This window comes from Cyprinodon tularosa, unplaced genomic scaffold, assembly GCF_016077235.1.
Source record: "Cyprinodon tularosa strain WSP-4 unplaced genomic scaffold, ASM1607723v1 ctg856, whole genome shotgun sequence".
NCBI classification, from domain to species: domain Eukaryota; kingdom Metazoa; phylum Chordata; class Actinopteri; order Cyprinodontiformes; family Cyprinodontidae; genus Cyprinodon; species Cyprinodon tularosa.
Window position 1 is genome coordinate 38,362 of NW_024039625.1, and position 21,419 is coordinate 59,780.

The 21,419-nt window shown below is 39.6% G+C and overlaps 1 protein-coding gene across 1 annotated transcript in view; it reads right to left on the reverse strand.

The window, feature by feature from the left end:
- Positions 1-11,774: 11,774 nt before the first annotated feature.
- Positions 11,775-21,419, reverse strand: part of ptpn9a (protein tyrosine phosphatase non-receptor type 9a) — a 64,873-nt gene continuing 55,228 nt past the window's right edge. Inside the window, exons 12-14 of the mRNA XM_038273082.1 lie at positions 20,938-21,088; positions 19,576-19,783; positions 11,775-14,980 (exon numbers count right to left, since the gene is read on the reverse strand). Coding sequence (XP_038129010.1) covers positions 14,790-14,980; positions 19,576-19,783; positions 20,938-21,088 — 550 coding nt within the window. The 3' untranslated portion in view covers positions 11,775-14,789. The remainder of the gene's footprint in view (positions 14,981-19,575; positions 19,784-20,937; positions 21,089-21,419) is intronic.

Genomic DNA, 21,419 nt, shown 5'->3' on the forward strand with positions numbered 1-21,419 from the left:
GCCACTGTGAAAACTTTTGTCCTCTTTTTCCTGTTATGTTTTGTTCACTTTAGCATTTTGAAAAGTCTTGTAACTGAATATGCTATTCAAATAAACTCAATTTGCCAAGGCAGTTGCAGGTAGAGTGGTACCGGTATCTCCAATACTGCCAAAATTCTGGTACCGATCCGATACTATGGGCCGGATCTATCAAAGGTTTGCGTGTATAAAAACGTGAGCTATGTCACTGCGCACGCTAAAAAATGTACAAACTGATCTATCAACAGCGTGCTAAAAGGATTTGGTCTTTAAAATGTGCTAAATAGCGCCTCTTATTCATTTAGTACTTTTTCTGCAATGAATATGCAATATGGGGCGTTTACACGCAAAAGTGCGTCTTGTGGGAGGAGAACATGTAAATATATTAATTTAGCACTCGCAAAGTGATTTATTAAACCTGAAAGCAATTTTGCTAACAGTATCTGACTCTATATTTAACATGTTTCAAAAGAAGGTGTAAATGGTCTGTATGCGTAATTGCGCACTCATGGCAGCGGTTATTGTCGCAAGAAGGAAACATCGAAATCAAGCAAGGAGACGCAGAGAACGCATTTTTTCACTCCGTGTGAATATTTTTGCAATGAACGAGGAAACGATCATCAAAACATATCGTTTATCCAGCATTGCCTTTTTGAAGCTGTTGGGGGAACTCGGAATTGAATTTGGAGCCAGCCACAAGGAGGACCCACGCAATACCAGATATCACAAATCTCCTTGCAACATTGCCCTTTTTTGCATCTGGGTCATTCCAGCGTACGGTTGCAGCGAGAGCTGGGATCTCCCAATCTTGTTTTTTCAGAAGTGCTGTCCGAAGTGCTGTTCCAACGGGGTCGGGGTTCTCCCCCTGCGCCTGTGGAGCAACATTCCAATGCTGCGGGGATGCGTACGCACAGTAATCTCATCCACAGTCACTTCTTGTGAGCCATTTGGTATGTGCATTTTTCTACAGGCCAATGCAAAACACCAGTTTTTTTTATTGCAGTGAAGTAGAAATTCAGCCACATACCACCTTAGGGAATAAAGGTTGCCGAAGTTTTTTCTTTATATACAGGTGCTGGTCATAAAATTAGAATATCATGAAAAAGTAGATTGATTTCAGTAATTCCATTTAAAAAGTGAAACTTGTATATTATATTCATACATTACATACAAACTCATATATTTCAGATGTTTATTTTGTTTAATTTTGATGATTACAAATGACAACAAATGAAAATCTCAAATTCATCATATCAGAAAATTAGAATATTGTGAAAAGGTTCAAAATTGATGGCCCCTGGTGCCACACTCTAATCAGCTAATTAACTCAAACCACCTGCAAAAGCCTTTAAATGGTCTTTCAGTCTAGTTCTATAGGCTACACAATCATGGGGAAGACTGCTGACTTGACAGTTGTCCAAAAGACGACCATCGACACCTTGCACAAGGAGGGCAAGACACAAAAGGTCATCGCTAAAGAGGCTGGCTGTTCACAGAGCTCAGTGTCCAAGAACATTAATAGAGAGGCGAAGGGAAGGAAAAGATGTGGTCGAAAAAAGTGTACAAGCAAGAGAGATAACCGCACCCTGGAGAGGATTGTGAAACAAAACCCATTCAAAAATGTGGGGGAGATTCACAAAGAGTGGACTGCAGCTGGAGTGAGTGCTTCAAGAACCACCACACACAGACGTATGAAAGACATGGGTTTCTGCTGTCGCATTCCTTGTTTCAAGCCACTCTTGAACCCCAGACAGCGTCAGAAGCGTCTTGCCTGGGCTAAAGAGAAACAGGACTGGACTGCTGGTGAGTGGTCCAAAGTCATGTTCTCTGATGAAAGTAAATTTTGCATTTCCTTTGGAAATCAAGGTCCCAGAGTCTGGAGGAAAAGAAGAGAGGCACTTCATCCACGTTGCTTGAAGTCCAGTGTAAAGTTTCCACAGTCAGTGATGGTTTGGGGTGCCATGTCATCTGCTGGTGTTAGTCCATTGTGTTTTCTGAGGTCCAGGGTCAACGCAGCCACATACCAGGAAGTTTTAGAGCACTTCATGCTTCCTGCAGCTGACCAACTTTTTGGAGATGCAGATTTCATTTTCCAACAGGACTTGGCACCTGCACACAGTGCCAAAGCTACCAGTACCTGGTTGAAGGACCATGGTATCCCTGTTCTTAATTGGCCAGCAAACTCTCCTGACCTTAACCCCATAGAAAATCTATGGGGTATTGTGAAGAAGAAGATGCAATACACCAGACCCAACAATTCAGAAGAGCTAAAAGCCACTATTAGAGCAACCTGGGCTATCATAACACCTGAGCAGTGCCACAGACTGATCGACTCCATGCCACGCCGCATTGCTGCAGTAATACAGGCCAAAGGAGGCCCAACTAAATACTGAGTGCTGTACATGCTCATACTTTTCATGTTCATACTTTTCAGTTGGCCAACATTTCTATAAATCCTTTGTTTTTATTGGTCTTCAGTAATATTCTAATTTTCTGATATGATGAATTTGAGATTTTCATTTGTTGTCATTTGTAATCATCAAAATTAAACAAAATAAACATCTGAAATATATGAGTTTGTATGTAATGTATGAATATAATATACAAGTTTCACTTTTTAAATGGAATTACTGAAATCAATCTACTTTTTCATGATATTCTAATTTTATGACCAGCACCTGTAGTGTGTATTTTGTAACATGAAGCCACGTCTAATCTCTCAAAGATCACGTTGATGTTATACTGCATGACGTGTGCTGCAATTTATTTTTGAAATCGGAAAACCTGAGTTAGGTATGTAAGTACGGTGCAATGAATCCCGGATGACCGCCAGAGATGGTGCTCCAAGCAATGTAAGATCACTCTTGTGCTTGCAAAGGTCGAGAATTAGGGGCTAACCCTGCAAGGTGTATGCCTGAGATGTGGCCTGCGCAATGCAACGTGCCAGCCTCTGTTTCCAAAGGGCACAACCTCTCTGAGGGCCAGCATTGGATATAAAGTGGCAGAGTGTATACAAAACAAAATGCTCTGAATGCATCTTTGATATTAGAGAAGGCTTGGTCTAGAGTGTTCTGACCCTGAGTTGCAAAGTCCCCACTACTGATGAAAACGCCCTCTGTGTGTGCAGATTGAAGCTCAGAGATAGCCTGATAAAGAATATTCATGGCCTCTTTGATATTAGTGCTGGCGGGGGAAATAAACATTAATGATGCTAACCCCGGTAAACTCTCTGAGCAGATAGAACGGTTTACGGTCAGTTAACAGTCAGCAGGCACCGGCTTTAGGTCGATTGATGTGAACCAATCGCCCGGGGAGATTGCCTGCAAGACTCCCCTGGTTGTCAGCATGCAAAAGGGCATGTCCTTCAGAAATACTTTCAGACCCCTGAGGTCTAAAACTGGAGACAGTATCCCCTGCTCAAAGTGGAGAGCACCCAGGTTTTAAGGGTGTAATCTCGGCTAAAACAAAGCTGACTCGGGGTAAAATATCCGACCGCCAACCAAACACGTCATCTGAGTGTCCGCTAGCCACTTGGGGGGCCTCATGGGAACGCCTGAAAGGAACATGGGGCCAGAGGTGCTGTCTGGACCCAATAAATCCCAGCAGTGGGATCTCGGGGCACGGCTTGGGCAGTGGACGCCTGAGAGGAGCCACCCAAACAGTAGCAAGCCGACTCCTGGCCAGGGGGCAGCAGGATCTGCTGAGAAGAGGCCATCCATTGAGGAGGTTGTTCAATAAAGGTCAACTGGGCCAGTCGCACTGCTCGGGGCAGACCACTGCAATTAGAGCAGGCAGCATCTGCAAGACCTTCTTGAAGATGGTCCACATCCAGACAAGGGCGGCACAGGTCATGTCCATCGTCATGCTGCAGAGGAGCCAAGCAGGACCAGCAACAGAGATGCTCCATACTTAACTAAGCAACCAGTCAACTCAACATGCCAGAGAACGTCACCAGCAAGAAACGATACAAAACGCACATCAATCATTATATGGCCAACTAAACTTGGCATGGGAAGAAAACACCACCGGCTTCAGCTTTAGAGTAAATACAAAAAGAGCAGAATCACATATGCAGATGGAAGCTGCCAGTGTAATAGACTTATCCTAGCTTTCACAATTTATATATATATATAAATAATAATTTTGTTTTATTTCTGGTATCTATTTACTGGGGAGTTCCGTTATTTCTATTACAACTCTTCTTTGCTTCTCTTAAAAGCTTTGTATTGTACAATATTTTCAGGTGTAGTAAAAAAAATATTTATATATATATATATATATATATATATATATATATATATATATATATATATATATATATATATATATATATATATATATATATATATAATAATTTTGTTTTATTTCTTGTAGCATACTGGTATTGGTACTGGCCAATACTCAGAGCATCTGAGTTGGTATCCGGGAGAAAAGATGGTATTGGAACATCTCTAGTTGTAGGTTTGGGTGGGTGCATGTGATCTTCTAAAAACAACGTGGGCCACATGCAGCAGCTGATAGGGCATCTGAATCACAAACTGTGGAAGCTTCCGACTGGACCCTTTGCCCTTATCCTTTCATTTGTGGAAAGTTGTCTCAATTTCCCTCGGTAATCAAGTTTTTATTTACCCTTGTTGCACTTTTTTTAGAGGCAAAGGAGGACTTTTGGAAAGTGAGCTGCCAGCAGAAGGGACGAGCAGGAGCTGAGGTTTAATTCAGAGGATTATAAAGCTCAGATGACATTGATTTTACAATTTCTCCACCTAACTGGTTTCTTTTTATCTATTATATGTACTGTCTTCTTATTTTATTAGACTAAACAAAGAAACAAATATATACATATCCTGCTATAGGTTCCAGCAATAGTGAAACAATTATTTGTTTTGTTTTTAATTCATAATGTAATAAAAAGAAACGGTCAGCTGTTTGAAGCTGATATTCAGTTATGAAAAAGTCTCTGATGTTTGTGTTTTTGGCAGCTAACACTGAAACAGGCCATCTACAAATAACCATAATTCAGTGTTATACATTTTTTCCTCGCATAAGATCAAACTTTTGCGGCATGGGCGTAGGTTTGCATAGTGACCATAGGGACATGTCCCTACCAAAATTTTTGACGGACCTATTTGTCCCTACCAATAATTGGATGTGAACAACATTTTTATAATTTACTATACAGCAGCCGCTTCTATTCCTCTCGGTTTAACTCTCTGATTATTCTGCCTTAAGTTCCGCCTTCTCTCTTTCTGATTGCGTGTTTTCAAATCTGTATGTGCGCACGCGGGGGTGCTTGGAGCGCGAAAAAAAAGAAGCTAAAATAAATTAATATTGGGTTACGAAACTAGTCCAAATTAAAAAACTTATTATCTATGCTAAAACAGTCGAAAGCTTCTGATTGGAGTTCTGCAAAGAAGCAGGAGAGAGTTTTTTTTATTTGTGGAACTTGAGGAATGTAAGTTAACAACGTTAGGATTTATTTTATTTTATCTTTTAATCAGATAGCCAAAGGCTCCTTAAAGAATATCTTTTATGAAATGAAACCAGGTGAAACAGAAACGTTTAAACGTTTCCTTTGGAGGAGTTCTGGATGGAGAGTAGGCTATTGACAGACAAAAACTTTTTTTTTTTTTACTTCTTAAATACAAAATGTTTACATATTTTTTACAATCTTGGTATAATTCCTGCTCTAAGTGGGTCGCTCTGTCGGCTAAAGGCACATTTTAGTGGCCCTATACTCCAGTTAACGATTAATCAATTACTAAATTAGTTCACGATTATTTAAATAATTTGTTAATATGATTGTCTCAGCCATAGATAAAATACATGAAATTAGCTACACAGAGTAACTACAGCCCAGATGTACAACTTCTAATATTAATATTTTAAATGCTCAGTGTCAGTTCCTCTTCTAGTTCCAGTGCACATGTAAATACAATACATTTATTTGCTGTCCCTTGAATGTATTATTTTGCATGATCCAGAGAGAGCATATTAGATAAAAAAAAAATAAGAGTGGGTTTTACCTCTGTTTACCTCTGCACAATTCTATATCATCAACAGAAAACACAGGATAAATCCACATATTATAGACTATATTTGGTTAAACAGACACTGTCTTAGTCGCAGGTAAATTTAAATGCAATCCTTTTCAAAGTGGAAAAAGTCCTAATTCCACATTCATCAGAGCAAGTTATGCTTTAAATATTGATAAACAGCATCTAGTGCATGTAGTGCTTATAAGATTTTATTAATGTAGCAAGAAATGCTGCTGTTCTCTTTAAACAAAATGAGCCCTGAAGCTGACATTAAGCATAAAAAAGAGCATGCATATTTTTTGCAAAGGACCAATGAAACTGAAGAATAGTGTCCCTACCTATCAAACCTACGCCCTTGTTTTGCGGTTTTATGAAAAGTTGGAATAAAAATGATCTATTTGCTATAAATGGTGGAATTTATAGTGAGAAGTCAGATTTACAGAAATTCCCCAGTGTAACTGGATCAGGTTTATTACACATAAGGAAACATTCTGATTGTTCTGCTGTTTATGTTCAGCCATTAATAGAAAGAAAATATAAAGCATTTCACCAAATTTAATGGGATCAAATGCAATAAGCAATAAGCTTAAAATAGATGCACAGTACTGTGTATCAATTAAGCTTCACCTAACTGGTTTAATTAGCTATAAATAATCATAGCTGTTTGTTGCTGCAGTGGCAGCCATATTTGATTTTGAAGATGGAGTGGGGAGGAAGCAGATTTCAAACTTTGTTCCATTTTATCTGAACTTGGTGTGACTCGTGATTTAATTTAATTAATCAGTTGACATAAACATAAATGCTTTGACTAACAAAGCTCTAAGAGAGATTGTTTATTTTTTCAGGAGTTAAGATTTTTTTTTTTATTTATTCTCCTAAATGCATTAGCTTTTGGTAAACAAATTTTTTTTATTTTTTATTTTTTTTTTAAATAAAAAGAAGAATCTAAAATGGCCACAACTCTCAAGAGTTTTGGAAAACACCCAAACATGTTTTATACCAAATCCCAGCACCCTTACTAGCTCAGTCACTGTTGAGCCTCTTTCCCACTGAAAGTAGCGGGTTAACGCGCGTATTTCAAACATGTGTCGACCCGTTACCAATTGGCATTTGGCTCCCTTTCCACTGGCAAAAAAATCTGGCTGGTAAGCTGCCTGGCCTCTGTCCAGCCGCAGCTGTGTGTCTGGGGACACCATCACGCTGGGTAAGTGTTGATGATGTCACCAGTGTGACAGAAATAGCAAAGTGTGCTTTAATGTTTCGCTCTTTTGTCCCTCCAAATTCCTCTCATCAGTGTTACGCCATGTTTGCTGAATGGAAACAGAGTTGTTTTGGCTTGTTAGATCAGAAGTGACTAACAAGGTGTGTTGATGTCCATACTTTGCGTTCAATGGTTTCACGTAATTAAGCAAGTAAGCCCGGCTCTGGTGGTCCCAAAGCATGCCGATCAGAGCCAAGGCGATTTTAACGGCGGATGCTTGCCGAGTCGTTTGACCCGGGTGGAATCAGGTCAGTGAGCTGTTTCCACTGCCACTAAAAGCTGATTGTTCATGGGTTTAAAGGGTTTTTCGGCCAGTTGGAAACAGGTATGATCTAACAAGCTGAAACAACTCTGTTTACATTTGATAAACATGGACCAGCATTGGTAAGAGGGATTCGTAAAGACAATGGAGCGAAACAATAAAGCACTCTGACTACGCCCGGGCTTCCTTTCATATTTCTCTCCATTTTTAATTCTTGATTTCTAATTTTCCAAGCTTTTTTTGGAACTGAGAAGGTAGCCAAATGCTGATTGTTTGAAAAACATGTTAAACCCGGTATTTTCAGTGAGAAAGATGCTATAGAGACTATAGTCTTAGTTCCATTGGTAATATTTACAGTTGTAAAGGAAAAAAAAATTATGTGGAAACTATAGGATTACAGCCCATCAATCAATCTGTATAAAATAAAATAAATTTGATTATTTTAAATGTTTCTCCAGCTAATTTGGGTTGACATACCTGAAATGAATAAAACCACAATGAGAGAAGGCAACTGAAGGAAATTCCTGCTTAGGCCTTTCTAGGCCCTCATTTTCTTTGCAACATGCAGCAACAGGTCAACATAAAAACCAAAATGTTATAATGTGATTGCAAAAAAATATATAAATAAAAGAGACAAAAGAAAAAACAATTAATCCGTTTTGTCAAGAGTAGTGACAGACCATCGTCGGTGTTAATGTGCTGCGTCAATACCAGATTCTTATTGGGTGATAAAAAAATATCACCGTTACTCTATTCTCAAAGTTGGGTTGGAAGCTTGGTCTACACAAAGTTAGCTATGAGGACTTTCACCTTGATATTTTAACATGGATGTATATCTGGGGGCAAGAAAAAAATCAGTCTTGGAACCTGTGTAGGCCTACTCTTAAATAACCACATTGAATGTGATATGCTAACATGGATGCAACTATAGAGCCACCAGGTTTGCGTATGGGAATTTTTTTTTTAAGAAGCTTCCCAATGGAAACCTCAAGGAGAATAAAACTGTTTGCACCTTGTGCAGTGCGGAATCAGTTGACTTCCAGTCTCAAGTACCACTTAAACACAAAGCATCCCTTAGCCAATGCGGGAGATGCTGGGCCAAGCACTGATGTAGCATGGGGCAGAGTCATGTTTGTCCATCTATAATGTTTCAGTGCAACCGAGGGTAGCCCGTCAGCACAGCTGTATCAGCCAAGCTAACCAATCTCCTCGCTCATTGGATTGTAAGCAGCTGCCGGACCATCAGCATGTTAAAGATGATGGACACAAGCTTGTTCTCCAGGCCGCCAAAGGTGACCCATCTTATAAAGTAGTAAGATTAGTAAAACCAACTACGAGGTGAACTATCATGAGGAGAATACATGACCAGCATGCCGTGGATCAAGCCGTGAAAGGCAAGAAGATGTTAGAGGCGACGTGTGTAGCACTGAGGGGGGACCAACGGACATCTGTCAAAAATGATAACTACCTTGGCATTACTGTACATCTCATCCATGCCAGCTGAGAACTTCCCTCTTTCGGTTTAGGAAGGCTATGTTATGCGATTTTAAATTTCATTTCACCACGACAGCACAAATGATTACCACAATATTATGTTTGCTTCTTGATGGTTGCTTGTGTCAATATGGGTGTTGTGAATTTATATTCAATGCCCATCCAGGTTGGATGCCATATTAATGTAGTGAATAACTGTTATATTCAATTCCCAGCCAGCTGGGAATTCATATTTTCTGATAGGTTAAAATGTTTATTGCTCTCCCCGGTAGGGGTGGTAAATATCCTATTTAATCGGCTATTATTTGGGCTGTTATACAGTATATTGTTTATAACCATACGCCCTTCTAGCTGTGTGTTGGAACAATAAATGAAAGAGTAATTCGAGCTTAAATCATGACAAACTGATCTTTCTGCACATACATGGAATAAATTCCACAAACACAACTTCTGTTCAAAATATAAGAATTTATTGACAAAAATCGTTCAACACCAAGTGAAACATATTTCAGTTTAAAACTCTAAACTATAACTAGTGAACTCGTCTAAACTAAACTACTATGTACAAAGAGGAAGAGGAACATGGTTGAAAACCGTATTACAGTTCAAGATGGATTTAGTGTTTGAAAATCAAAGTTTATCTGGAAGAATATGATAAAATGAGCTTTTCACTCATTTAGAGAAATTGAAACATTTTCAAACCAATTCACAATGCAAATCCATGAGGTGAATAAAACTTTTAGCCAAATTTTGTTTTATTAAATTATTTGCTTAATCAGGAACCAATAACCTTTAGTTGAATGATTCTTTACTCTCTTTAAAATAGCTAGCAGCGAATAGACTTGAGGATTCCATTAAATGAACACATGAACAGTAATGTTATATCAGTGTTTAAAATCTAAGTGAAATAAATTAAAATTCAGCAACAGCTGAAAATATCTTAACTGTAGCATACAGTTACAGTTCACCAGATCATACAGTCAAACCCATTCAAAGCCTTCTAAGGAAAGCCAGTTGATTGCATCGACTCATTGACTTGAATGCAATCCTTCATAGTAAAGAGTTACTTAGTCCAGCCTTGAAGTAATAACTGCATGACCTAGCTTCTCAGCATCACCCCTGGACAGGATATTTCTATTTGTTGAAATATCCCAAGGATGAAAGAAGGACATTCTAGAAACCTCTTTGATATGGGATTTAAATGACAGGTTCTGATCAAAAATAACGGCAATAATTTTTACTTTATTATCTGAAATCAGTTTAATCCCATCCAAATGAAGTGACTGGCTAATCAGCTTCTTTTTCAAAGACTCTGTTCCAAAGACTATAACTTCTGTTTTGTCTGCATTCAGAAGGAGAGAGTTAAGAGTCGTCCAGGTTTTTATGTCTTCAAGGGTTAGCTTCATCTGGATTTATAGACAGATATAGCTGGGTATCATCAGCATAACAGTGAAAATTAATCCCATGCTGTCTAATAACTCTACCAATTGGGAGCATGTATAAAGTAAAGAGAATTGGTCCTAGCACTGATTCCTGTGGTACTCCACAGGTAACCTTTAAGATGAGGAAGATTTGTCATTAACGTGAACAAACTGAATTCGATCAGATAGATAATATTTAAACCAGTCTAGTGCTGTTCCTTTAATTCCAACAAAATATTCAAGTCTTTCTAAAAGAATATTATGGTCAACTTGATCAAATGCAGCACTGAGATCCAACAGGATGAGCACAGATACAAGTCCATTATCTGAGGCCATGAGAATATCATTAGTGACTTTCCCCAGAGCTGTTTCAGTGCTATGATGAGCTCTAAAGCCAGACTGAAACTCTTCAAAAAGTTCATTATGGTGTAAGTGATCGCAAACTTGTTTGGCAACTACTTTCTCAAGAATTTTAGATAAAAAAGGAAGATTGGATATAGGTCTATAATTGACCAAGTCATCTGGGTCAAGAGACGGTTTCTTAAGCAAAGGTTTAATTCCAGCAACCTTAAAAGCCTTTGGTACATATCCCTGTAACAGAGACAGATTAATCACATCAAAAATGGAGGAGGAGATCAAAGGGAATACCTCCTTAAATAACCTGGTTGGAACTGGATCTAACATACAAGTTGAAGGCTTAGATGAAGACAATAATTTTGCTAACTCTGAAAGTTGGATCAAAGTAGTGTAAACCTGGTTTAGATTCCATGACTACCTCAGATGCTGCCCCACCCTCCAGAGACAAACCAATCATAGATAGAGAAGTGCTAATGATCTTATTTTTAATACGATCAATCTTATTTATAAATAATCCCATATCCCAATCAGTACTGGTAAGAGCAGGTGGAATGGACAGTTCAACAGAGCCTCTTCATTCATCACGTCAAGATGAAACATGGACACTGGTTCCAATGTCCAAAACCACGATCATGGCATATGGCAGAACATGGGTAAAGGGGGAAAATGAAAATGTAGCTTCTATGGTATTTATTTAGCCTATTTAATTTCTGCAGCTAGAGTTTCATATGATACAAACCTTTTCAAAGACTTACTTTTACTCATTTAGGTAGCACACACGTATCATGAATGCCTTTGGCAGAATTCAAATTAGCCATTTAATCTAGATTAATCTTAATTTAGTCCAAGATTACAATGAGATTAATCTTGATTTAAAAAGAAAAATCTGTGCCCACCATTCAAGAGAATGAAAAAGAAACGCACCATTAAGATACACACTGACAGTTGGTGTTTATTACAGCATAGCATGAATCAATGCGCAAAGAGATACAGAGAGAAAACAGAATGTTGTAATAGAACAAATATAAAATTAACGGGGAACTGCATATTTGCATGCAAACAGTTGCTGAATATAATAAAAAAGCAGCACTTTGTGTCCGTTACTGGAAGGAGAATTAATTCTACGATCAGAAAAAGTAAAAATTTCAGGCGCTTAAAAAAAAAAAAAACTGCTTCACCAGTAAATTCAATATGAATTGTGGAGTAAAGAATGTAACACAAATGACACAATGCAGCTTTGTACATGTACTATAATAATGGCCATAAACTGGGACATATTGAAAGGACTTGTTGACTCCCAATTGTCCAAAGAGGACTTGGAGTTTGTGGCTGACCCGTCATGACAACACTGCTGTCCGGTTTCCAAGTTCAGTCCATTGTCATTAATCCCAACAAAGCTCTATGCAGATAACAGTAAATATCTTCAGGTTTCCCTAAATATAAACAATCCCAGAATTACATGGAGACCACATACTCGTCTGAATCTTTATTTCTCCTCCCATTACCACTCTGAAATACCAGAACACATAGGAATTTTTTTTTGTGTGTAAAAAGTGCTAAGACACGATTTATGCATAAAAACAAAATGTATTGCACTACTCGTGAGGTCTTACATCAATTTACATTTCTGACAATCACTGCCTTAAATAAAAGTCTGTGCAGCTTTGCAGTACAATACTACACAGATAAGGCAGTCAAAAGCTTTGAATATACTAGGCAAGATGAACACTAGCAGGTTTTACCTCTTCAGTGTCATACAAAAAAAGAAAACATGCAGAAAAAAGGGAGGCTTGACACTGCAGGAGCATTCAGTCAAAAAATGTAGCAGCCGTTTGGGAGTGTTCAGGTTTCAAAAGATGATTTGCTCCCACTTTCTTCACTTTGGCAGGAAGAAAATATACAAATTTTAAGTGATAATTTTCAGATAAATATGACATTAGGCAGCATATTTGTGGCCCTAACTCCCCAATTCCTTGTGTTATTCACCATGGACCATAGATGCATTGTGCTGAAGGTTTGCAAGGAAATAAAGAATTAAAAACATATTCTCACACTATAAGATCTACCGGTTAAAGGAATATTTCACTCCAAAACTCAAGGAAACCTCTGCTATAAAACAGTTTAAGACAAGGTCGTTTCATTTGGCTATATACTACATGATCATTTCTACAGTAGCTCTAAAACAAAATGTTATAGCTGTTTTGTAATGTAAGGTTAATGTTGATGTTTAAGGTTCAATACTGCAACATTCAACAGTTTAAAGGAGCATCAGACCAAATGATTCAATTCTGTAATATTCACTAAAAAAAGAACTAAAAAATGATACTTTTTATGATTAAATCAAGTGAGAGTAAATATAGTGCCTTGGAAAAGTATAAACACCCTTGCAAAATACTACCTTTAAATAAATGCATTTTATATGGATTTTCCAAATACACCAACATATGTTTGTAGAATGGAAAAAAGAATCTACATGATCTGCGATCTGTACATTGGCTTGGTTCTTTGCGCTAATTATAACTAAAATCCTCTTCAGAGGTCATATAACTGGAAAATAGTGGTTGCACGCTGTGTGAAGACCTCTGAGGTGTGTTTATATATTATAATAATTGAATATTATTGATCTCACACTGGAGAAATTTATCTCTGCATTTAACCTGTCCCTTTGGGGAGCAGTGGGCTGCCACTGTGCGGCACCAGGGTAGCAGTGTGGGATTAAGGATCTTGCTCAAGAACCCAGAGTGCAGGCTGTGGGAATTGAACTGGGTATTTGCAACCTTCTCGGAGCACAAGCTCACAGCTCAAACCACTAGGCCAACACGCCCAGATAAGATTTGAGGGAGTTTGAGATAGTTAGTGAAGAAGAAGGAACACAGCAGAGAAAGAACAGGGAGAAAATAAGAAATATTTTCAGCTTTAGAAATATTTTAAATCTCAATCAGAGAAGCAGCTCAGATGCAACGATCCATAGATGGGAGAATCTGTTGATTGGACAACTATATCTGCCCTCTGAATCACAGGAAGAAAGTATTTGTTAAAAGAAAGCACAGAGAAATATTTTTGCTATTTTCATTAGTGGAGAACGTGAAGGATTAAGTTTGGGTCACTGGACATAAACCCCACAGACACTGTGGCCTGGGATAGCGTTGCCAGCATCATGCTGCAGGGACAGGGTACTGGTCCCACAGCATTCCTTGTAAGACCTGTAAGAGGCTGAGAAAAACTTAGGATAAAGGTTGATCTTTCAGCTGGGAGGCAGTTGGAGCTACAGCCCAAAGCATAATATGTTCTCAGAATGTCTCAGTATAACTACAGACCTAAAAATAAGTGACAATTAGTGGCAAGAATTGTAAATTCATGTTCAAGAAAGCTCTCCATTCAGACTGACCTTGGGCTCTTCAGCTGTTCAGAGAAGCAAAAACACAGAAATGTAGTAACTAGATAAGCTGAGAGATAGAGCCCTGAAGACTCACACACGTAAATTCAGTGGATACTGGTTCAACATGAGGGAAAAAAAAGCCCTTCTTTTATTAGTTTAAGTTTAAAAACCTGTACCTTTTTTTAATTCCTTCTGTTGACTAATCAAGTGAAATCTAAATGCACTGAAGTTGTTTAAAGGTTTCTAGACTTTTGCAAGGCATTGTATTACCTCACTGTGCTGCCCGTTAAAACACTGAGCATTTTGCTTGATCTGCTGTGTTTTTCTGCATATTTTCAACATATCCATAGCATCACACCGTTAACAGCTGCAGTATCATCACACATCGTCAGCTTTAAACTTTAATGCATTTACTTGGTTTGCAGACCGGTTGTGTCGACGCGTCAGAAAGCCTGTTTATAGTCAGAAGGCTTCTTCCTTCAACCGGCCACCCAGTCTGGCTGCAGGATCAGCAGAGTGATGGCAGAACTGTATAGAGACCTGTCCTTTAGCTGGGAGGGGTTTAATGATTGGAGGGGAGCAGGCCCTGTCTTTGGGCATGCTCCAGAATAGCATTGTAGCAGAAGTAGTACTGCTCTGGGGTCTGGATGCTGAAGGCCCTCTGCGTTCTCATGCGGCGCACTGTCTGAAACAGGTTAAGAGAGCCAACATCCTGCAGCTGCGACAGGCAGATGTCCAGGGCACAGAAGGTACCTGCCAACAAAGGAACCAATTAGGACTCACATCTGCATTAGTTTGCTTAAAATGCTCCACCAAATAATAAGTGGATCACTTGATTTTGTCTAACTGCTGTTTATACATGCACAGATTTAACGTTGTGTTTTCTTCCAACGACTAAAAGTCAAACCAGACTGATGCTGACATCTACAACATGACTGAGATACCATCAACACTCCTGTAACCACTGCAGCCAACTTAATAAGTGCAAAGTGTAAAGGCACTCTGTATGTTAAACTTTGACCCAAGTCTGTCCCAAGAAAAAAAAAATTGATCTCAACATGAGGAATTTTATGAGTGTCTAAAGCGGACGGGATGTCTTTCTTTCTGATTAAGTCAGCAAATATATATTTGACCGCTTTGTGGGACTAAACACTGAACCTTGATCCCAAAACACTCATTTGTTCCAAAAGATTAGACAAAACCACAAACTTAATGCTGGAGAATTCTGTAAATTGTAAAGCGGGATGTTCAATGAGCAGATCAGGGACCATTTGGTCAGCTAGCACAGATGGTTGATGGAGGTGGAGACTTTCCTTCATTATTTTATTTCAAATCATAGACTGGGGAATGTTACAAGTCACACCAGAAAGTATTTTAATATGCCAACTTTTTAGTTTTGTTTATAAACAAGAGAAATAAAAAAACTAACTTAAATTACATATATTTTTTTTAAAAGTTGAGGCTTATTTTCTTATTTCAGATTTCTATAGAAAAGCCAAATATTAAACGTTGATTGATCTACAGTCATTTATGCAATCTTTTCCAAGAAGATGCTAACTATCTTATCTGATCATATTGCATGATTAGTTCCATTTCATCCCTACTGACCACCAGAGGCGGTGCTTCAAATACTGAATGATCAATCTTGCACTTGCACAGGTCAAGAATTATCTCAACAAAGTCACATGTGACCTACCAGGGGTCAAAGTAAATCTATATAACCTTATCATCTTTGTGGTGAACGGTTCTATGGAATTGGGTAGCCATTTATCTTTCCGGTTCCTTAATCAGTTTGCTGCCGGTAGCCCTGCAACCACTGATTGTAGGCGCTGTGAGTCTGCTTGCCCTCCAGGGGTTGTGAAAGCTAGGATAAGTCTATTACACTGGCAGCTTCCATCTGCATATGTGATTCTGCTCTTTTTGTATTTACTCTAAAGCTGAAGCCGGTGGTGTTTTCTTCCCATGCCAAGTTTAGTTGGCCATATAATGATTGATGTGCGTTTTGTATCGTTTCTTGCTGGTGACGTTCTCTGGCATGTTGAGTTGACTGGTTGCTTAGTTAAGTATGGAGCATCTCTGTTGCTGGTCCTGCTTGGCTCCTCTGCAGCATGACGATGGACATGACCTGTGCCGCCCTTGTCTGGATGTGGACCATCTTCAAGAAGGTCTTGCAGATGCTGCCTGCTCTAATTGCAGTGGTCTGCCCCGAGCAGTGCGACTGGCCCAGTTGACCTTTATTGAACAACCTCCTCAATGGATGGCCTCTTCTCAGCAGATCCTGCTGCCCCCTGGCCAGGAGTCGGCTTGCTACTGTTTGGGTGGCTCCTCTCAGGCGTCCACTGCCCAAGCCGTGCCCCGAGATCCCACTGCTGGGATTTATTGGGTCCAGACAGCACCTCTGGCCCCATGTTCCTTTCAGGCGTTCCCATGAGGCCCCCCAAGTGGCTAGCGGACACTCAGATGACGTGTTTGGTTGGCGGTCGGATATTTTACCCCGAGTCAGCTTTGTTTTAGCCGAGATTACACCCTTAAAACCTGGGTGCTCTCCACTTTGAGCAGGGGATACTGTCTCCAGTTTTAGACCTCAGGGGTCTGAAAGTATTTCTGAAGGACATGCCCTTTTGCATGCTGACAACCAGGGGAGTCTTGCAGGCAATCTCCCCGGGCGATTGGTTCACATCAATCGACCTAAAGCCGGTGCCTGCTGACTGTTAACTGACCGTAAACCGTTCTATCTGCTCAGAGAGTTTACCGGGGTTAGCATCATTAATGTTTATTTCCCCCGCCAGCACTAATATCAAAGAGGCCATGAATATTCTTTATCAGGCTATCTCTGAGCTTCAATCTGCACACACAGAGGGCGTTTTCATCAGTAGTGGGGACTTTGCAACTCAGGGTCAGAACACTCTAGACCAAGCCTTCTCTAATATCAAAGATGCATTCAGAGCATTTTGTTTTGTATACACTCTGCCACTTTATATCCAATGCTGGCCCTCAGAGAGGTTGTGCCCTTTGGAAACAGAGGCTGGCACGTTGCATTGCGCAGGCCACATCTCAGGCATACACCTTGCAGGGTTAGCCCCTAATTCTCGACCTTCGCAAGCACAAGAGTGATCTTACATTGCTTGGAGCACCATCTCTGGCGGTCATCCGGGATTCATTGCACCGTACTTACATACCTAACTCAGGTTTTCCGATTTCAAAAATAAATTGCAGCACACGTCATGCAGTATAACATCAACGTGATCTTTGAGAGATTAGACGTGGCTTCATGTTACAAAATACACACTACAGGTGCTGGTCATAAAATTAGAATATCATGAAAAAGTAGATTGATTTCAGTAATTCCATTTAAAAAGTGAAACTTGTATATTATATTCATACATTACATACAAACTCATATATTTCAGATGTTTATTTTGTTTAATTTTGATGATTACAAATGACAACAAATGAAAATCTCAAATTCATCATATCAGAAAATTAGAATATTACTGAAGACCAATAAAAACAAAGGATTTATAGAAATGTTGGCCAACTGAAAAGTATGAACATGAAAAGTATGAGCATGTACAGCACTCAGTATTTAGTTGGGCCTCCTTTGGCCTGTATTACTGCAGCAATGCGGCGTGGCATGGAGTCGATCAGTCTGTGGCACTGCTCAGGTGTTATGATAGCCCAGGTTGCTCTAATAGTGGCTTTTAGCTCTTCTGAATTGTTGGGTCTGGTGTATTGCATCTTCTTCTTCACAATACCCCATAGATTTTCTATGGGGTTAAGGTCAGGAGAGTTTGCTGGCCAATTAAGAACAGGGATACCATGGTCCTTCAACCAGGTACTGGTAGCTTTGGCACTGTGTGCAGGTGCCAAGTCCTGTTGGAAAATTAAATCTGCATCTCCAAAAAGTTGGTCAGCTGCAGGAAGCATGAAGTGCTCTAAAACTTCCTGGTATGTGGCTGCGTTGACCCTGGACCTCAGAAAACACAATGGACCAACACCAGCAGATGACATGGCACCCCAAACCATCACTGACTGTGGAAACTTTACACTGGACTTCAAGCAACGTGGATGAAGTGCCTCTCTTCTTTTCCTCCAGACTCTGGGACCTTGATTTCCAAAGGAAATGCAAAATTTACTTTCATCAGAGAACATGACTTTGGACCACTCACCAGCAGTCCAGTCCTGTTTCTCTTTAGCCCAGGCAAGACGCTTCTGACGCTGTCTGTGGTTCAAGAGTGGCTTGACACAAGGAATGCGACAGCAGAAACCCATGTCTTTCATACGTCTGTGTGTGGTGGTTCTTGAAGCACTCACTCCAGCTGCAGTCCACTCTTTGTGAATCTCCCCCACATTTTTGAATGGGTTTTGTTTCACAATCCTCTCCAGGGTGCGGTTATCTCTCTTGCTTGTACACTTTTTTCGACCACATCTTTTCTTTCCCTTCGCCTCTCTATTAATGTGCTTGGACACTGAGCTCTGTGAACAGCCAGCCTCTTTAGCGATGACCTTTTGTGTCTTGCCCTCCTTGTGCAAGGTGTCGATGGTCGTCTTTTGGACAACTGTCAAGTCAGCAGTCTTCCCCATGATTGTGTAGCCTATAGAACTAGACTGAAAGACCATTTAAAGGCTTTTGCAGGTGGTTTGAGTTAATTAGCTGATTAGAGTGTGGCACCAGGGGCCATCAATTTTGAACCTTTTCACAATATTCTAATTTTCTGATATGATGAATTTGAGATTTTCATTTGTTGTCATTTGTAATCATCAAAATTAAACAAAATAAACATCTGAAATATATGAGTTTGTATGTAATGTATGAATATAATATACAAGTTTCACTTTTTAAATGGAATTACTGAAATCAATCTACTTTTTCATGATATTCTAATTTTATGACCAGCACCTGTATTAGACCAATGTCAAAAATCTCACAGGCCGTGTCCGAATGTTTGCCCTAACCCCTACATAGAGCGCTATCAATCTTAGGTCATTTTACATGATTGTGTTCAAATTTCTAGTGGATGAAAAAGCAGGGGACTCAAAATTTCCCAAAATGTACCTTAAAAAGTAGTGGGCATCCATGGTCACTAGACAAGCTGATATATCTCAGAATGTTTTGCAAGAGCTCTCCTTACAGAGCATCATGGGATTTGGTTTGGGGCAAGAGAAGACAAAAATTATGCAGACACAGCACGAGGAACCGGAGTCATGTGACCAACGGGGAGCGGAAAGTAGTGATCATAATCTGAACGGTCAGTTAACCCAGTCACTATACAGTCCATTATATAGTACCTGCTCTTTGTTGTGATTGAGGAGTTAGGGTGGATATTCGGACACAGCCATGGTCTTACCTGTTCTCCCAATCCCTGCGCTGCAATGAACCACGATTGGCGGTCCCTGTGGGTGACTGGTCCAATGAGGGCCTAAAGCCTTTACCATTTTCCTCTGTTGCCTCTTTACAGCACCCAGGAAGTCAATGAGAGTCACTGCTGATGTGGGGACGCCGTAGTCAGGCCAGCTGAGGTACTGGAAGTGACTCACATGTCTCTGCTCACACGTCTGGACAGAAAACCACGACACGGTCATTGTACTTCAGCTTATTTAAGGAATGGATGAGAGGTAAACCAAATCCAATGCTGCTAGAGTTAAGCAAAAGGTTCAATGAATAGGTTGTAAATCACTTTGGTTCAATTAGGTTTTCATTTTGTTGAATCATTTTTTAAGCATTTTTAATTGATCAACTTACATGTACAAAAAAAAAGACGGACAGAGAATGTTGTGAAAGGTGTTGATGATCTGCCGTTAAAGAAAACTTCTAACAGGCCCATCCTGTCTTTGCTTTCTAGTCCTCCACAGACATGAGGTAAGGCACATTTGCAACACATTATTACCAACAGAATGTAAAGATTAGATTGAAACCAAAACATTGGTTGGCTGATTATTTTGGGGTTTTTTTTGGCCACTCATAAGTTTTTTTTCTTGCATTGGTCGATACAAGCAGGCGTTTGCTGATGCATTCATCAGCCTTACCTAACCCTCCCCACGCTCAAAGCATATCAGGATTATTACGACTGCTGTTAAAATAAACAGTATCAACCTTAAAAAACTTTATTTGTTGATCTCCTATTTAAATCTGGATCCCAATCATTTGACAGTTGTAAGCAGCACCTATTTCTTTCAAGCTGAACAATTCATGGCTTCAAATAAAACAAACAAGAAAACATCTTTAGCCCATGGATCCTTGTCTCAGCAATACTGTTCATTATTGCAGGAATTTCTGGCCTAAACAAGGATTCAGGTACTTTGGAATAGAATAGAAATCAACTTTATTGTCATTACTTTTTCGGGAGTGCAAAGCAACGAAATTCATTCTGCATTAAACCCATCCCTTTAGGGAGCAGTGGGCTGCCATTATGTGGTGCCTGGGGAGCAGTGTGGGGTTAAGGGTCTTGCTCAGGGACCAAGACTTGCAGTCTGTGGGGCTTGAACTCAGAACCTCCGGGACCCAAGCGCAATGCTCTTAGCACTAGGCCACTATTTTTAATCAGTGGTTAACTATTTATACGTTAATAAACAGAAATAGATTCTTGGCAACAAGTGAGAACAAATGATCATAACTTTTTTCCTTTTTTGTGTTGGATTAGCAAATAAAATTTCAAATCCTGGTATGTTTTCAGCTTGCAATGGAAAGAACGTTGATGATGGGGCTGTACCTCAGTGTTGTGCAGTTCCAGAGTGGTGTGGTTGTAATGGCTATGGTGAACCACCTTCTGATTCACCACAGCTATGTGGCCGTAGACCTCCTGTCCACCTTCCTGCAGGGGCCAGTACTGTCCACACTTCCTACGACTGCCCTCGTCTGTCCTGCATCACACACACACACACACATACACACACTGCACTTTAATAAAAGAGTTGAAACCATTTTTTTGATGGGACCAATTTTATGTTGTGACAAATAACTTAAAGATATTACATATGATTAAAACATATTAATTGCCAATATGTATCCAAAGAAGAAAAGCAATCAAAACGTATACTAACAATAACTTGGTGATAGAAATACAACTTAATGGAGAAAGACGATAACAAAAATGTGAAAAAGAAAAAGGACGACCCCAATATCCTGGTGAAGATTCTCAGTCATCCAGGTCATAGTTATTCTAAAAAAGTTAAAAACAATCCACTGGACTTT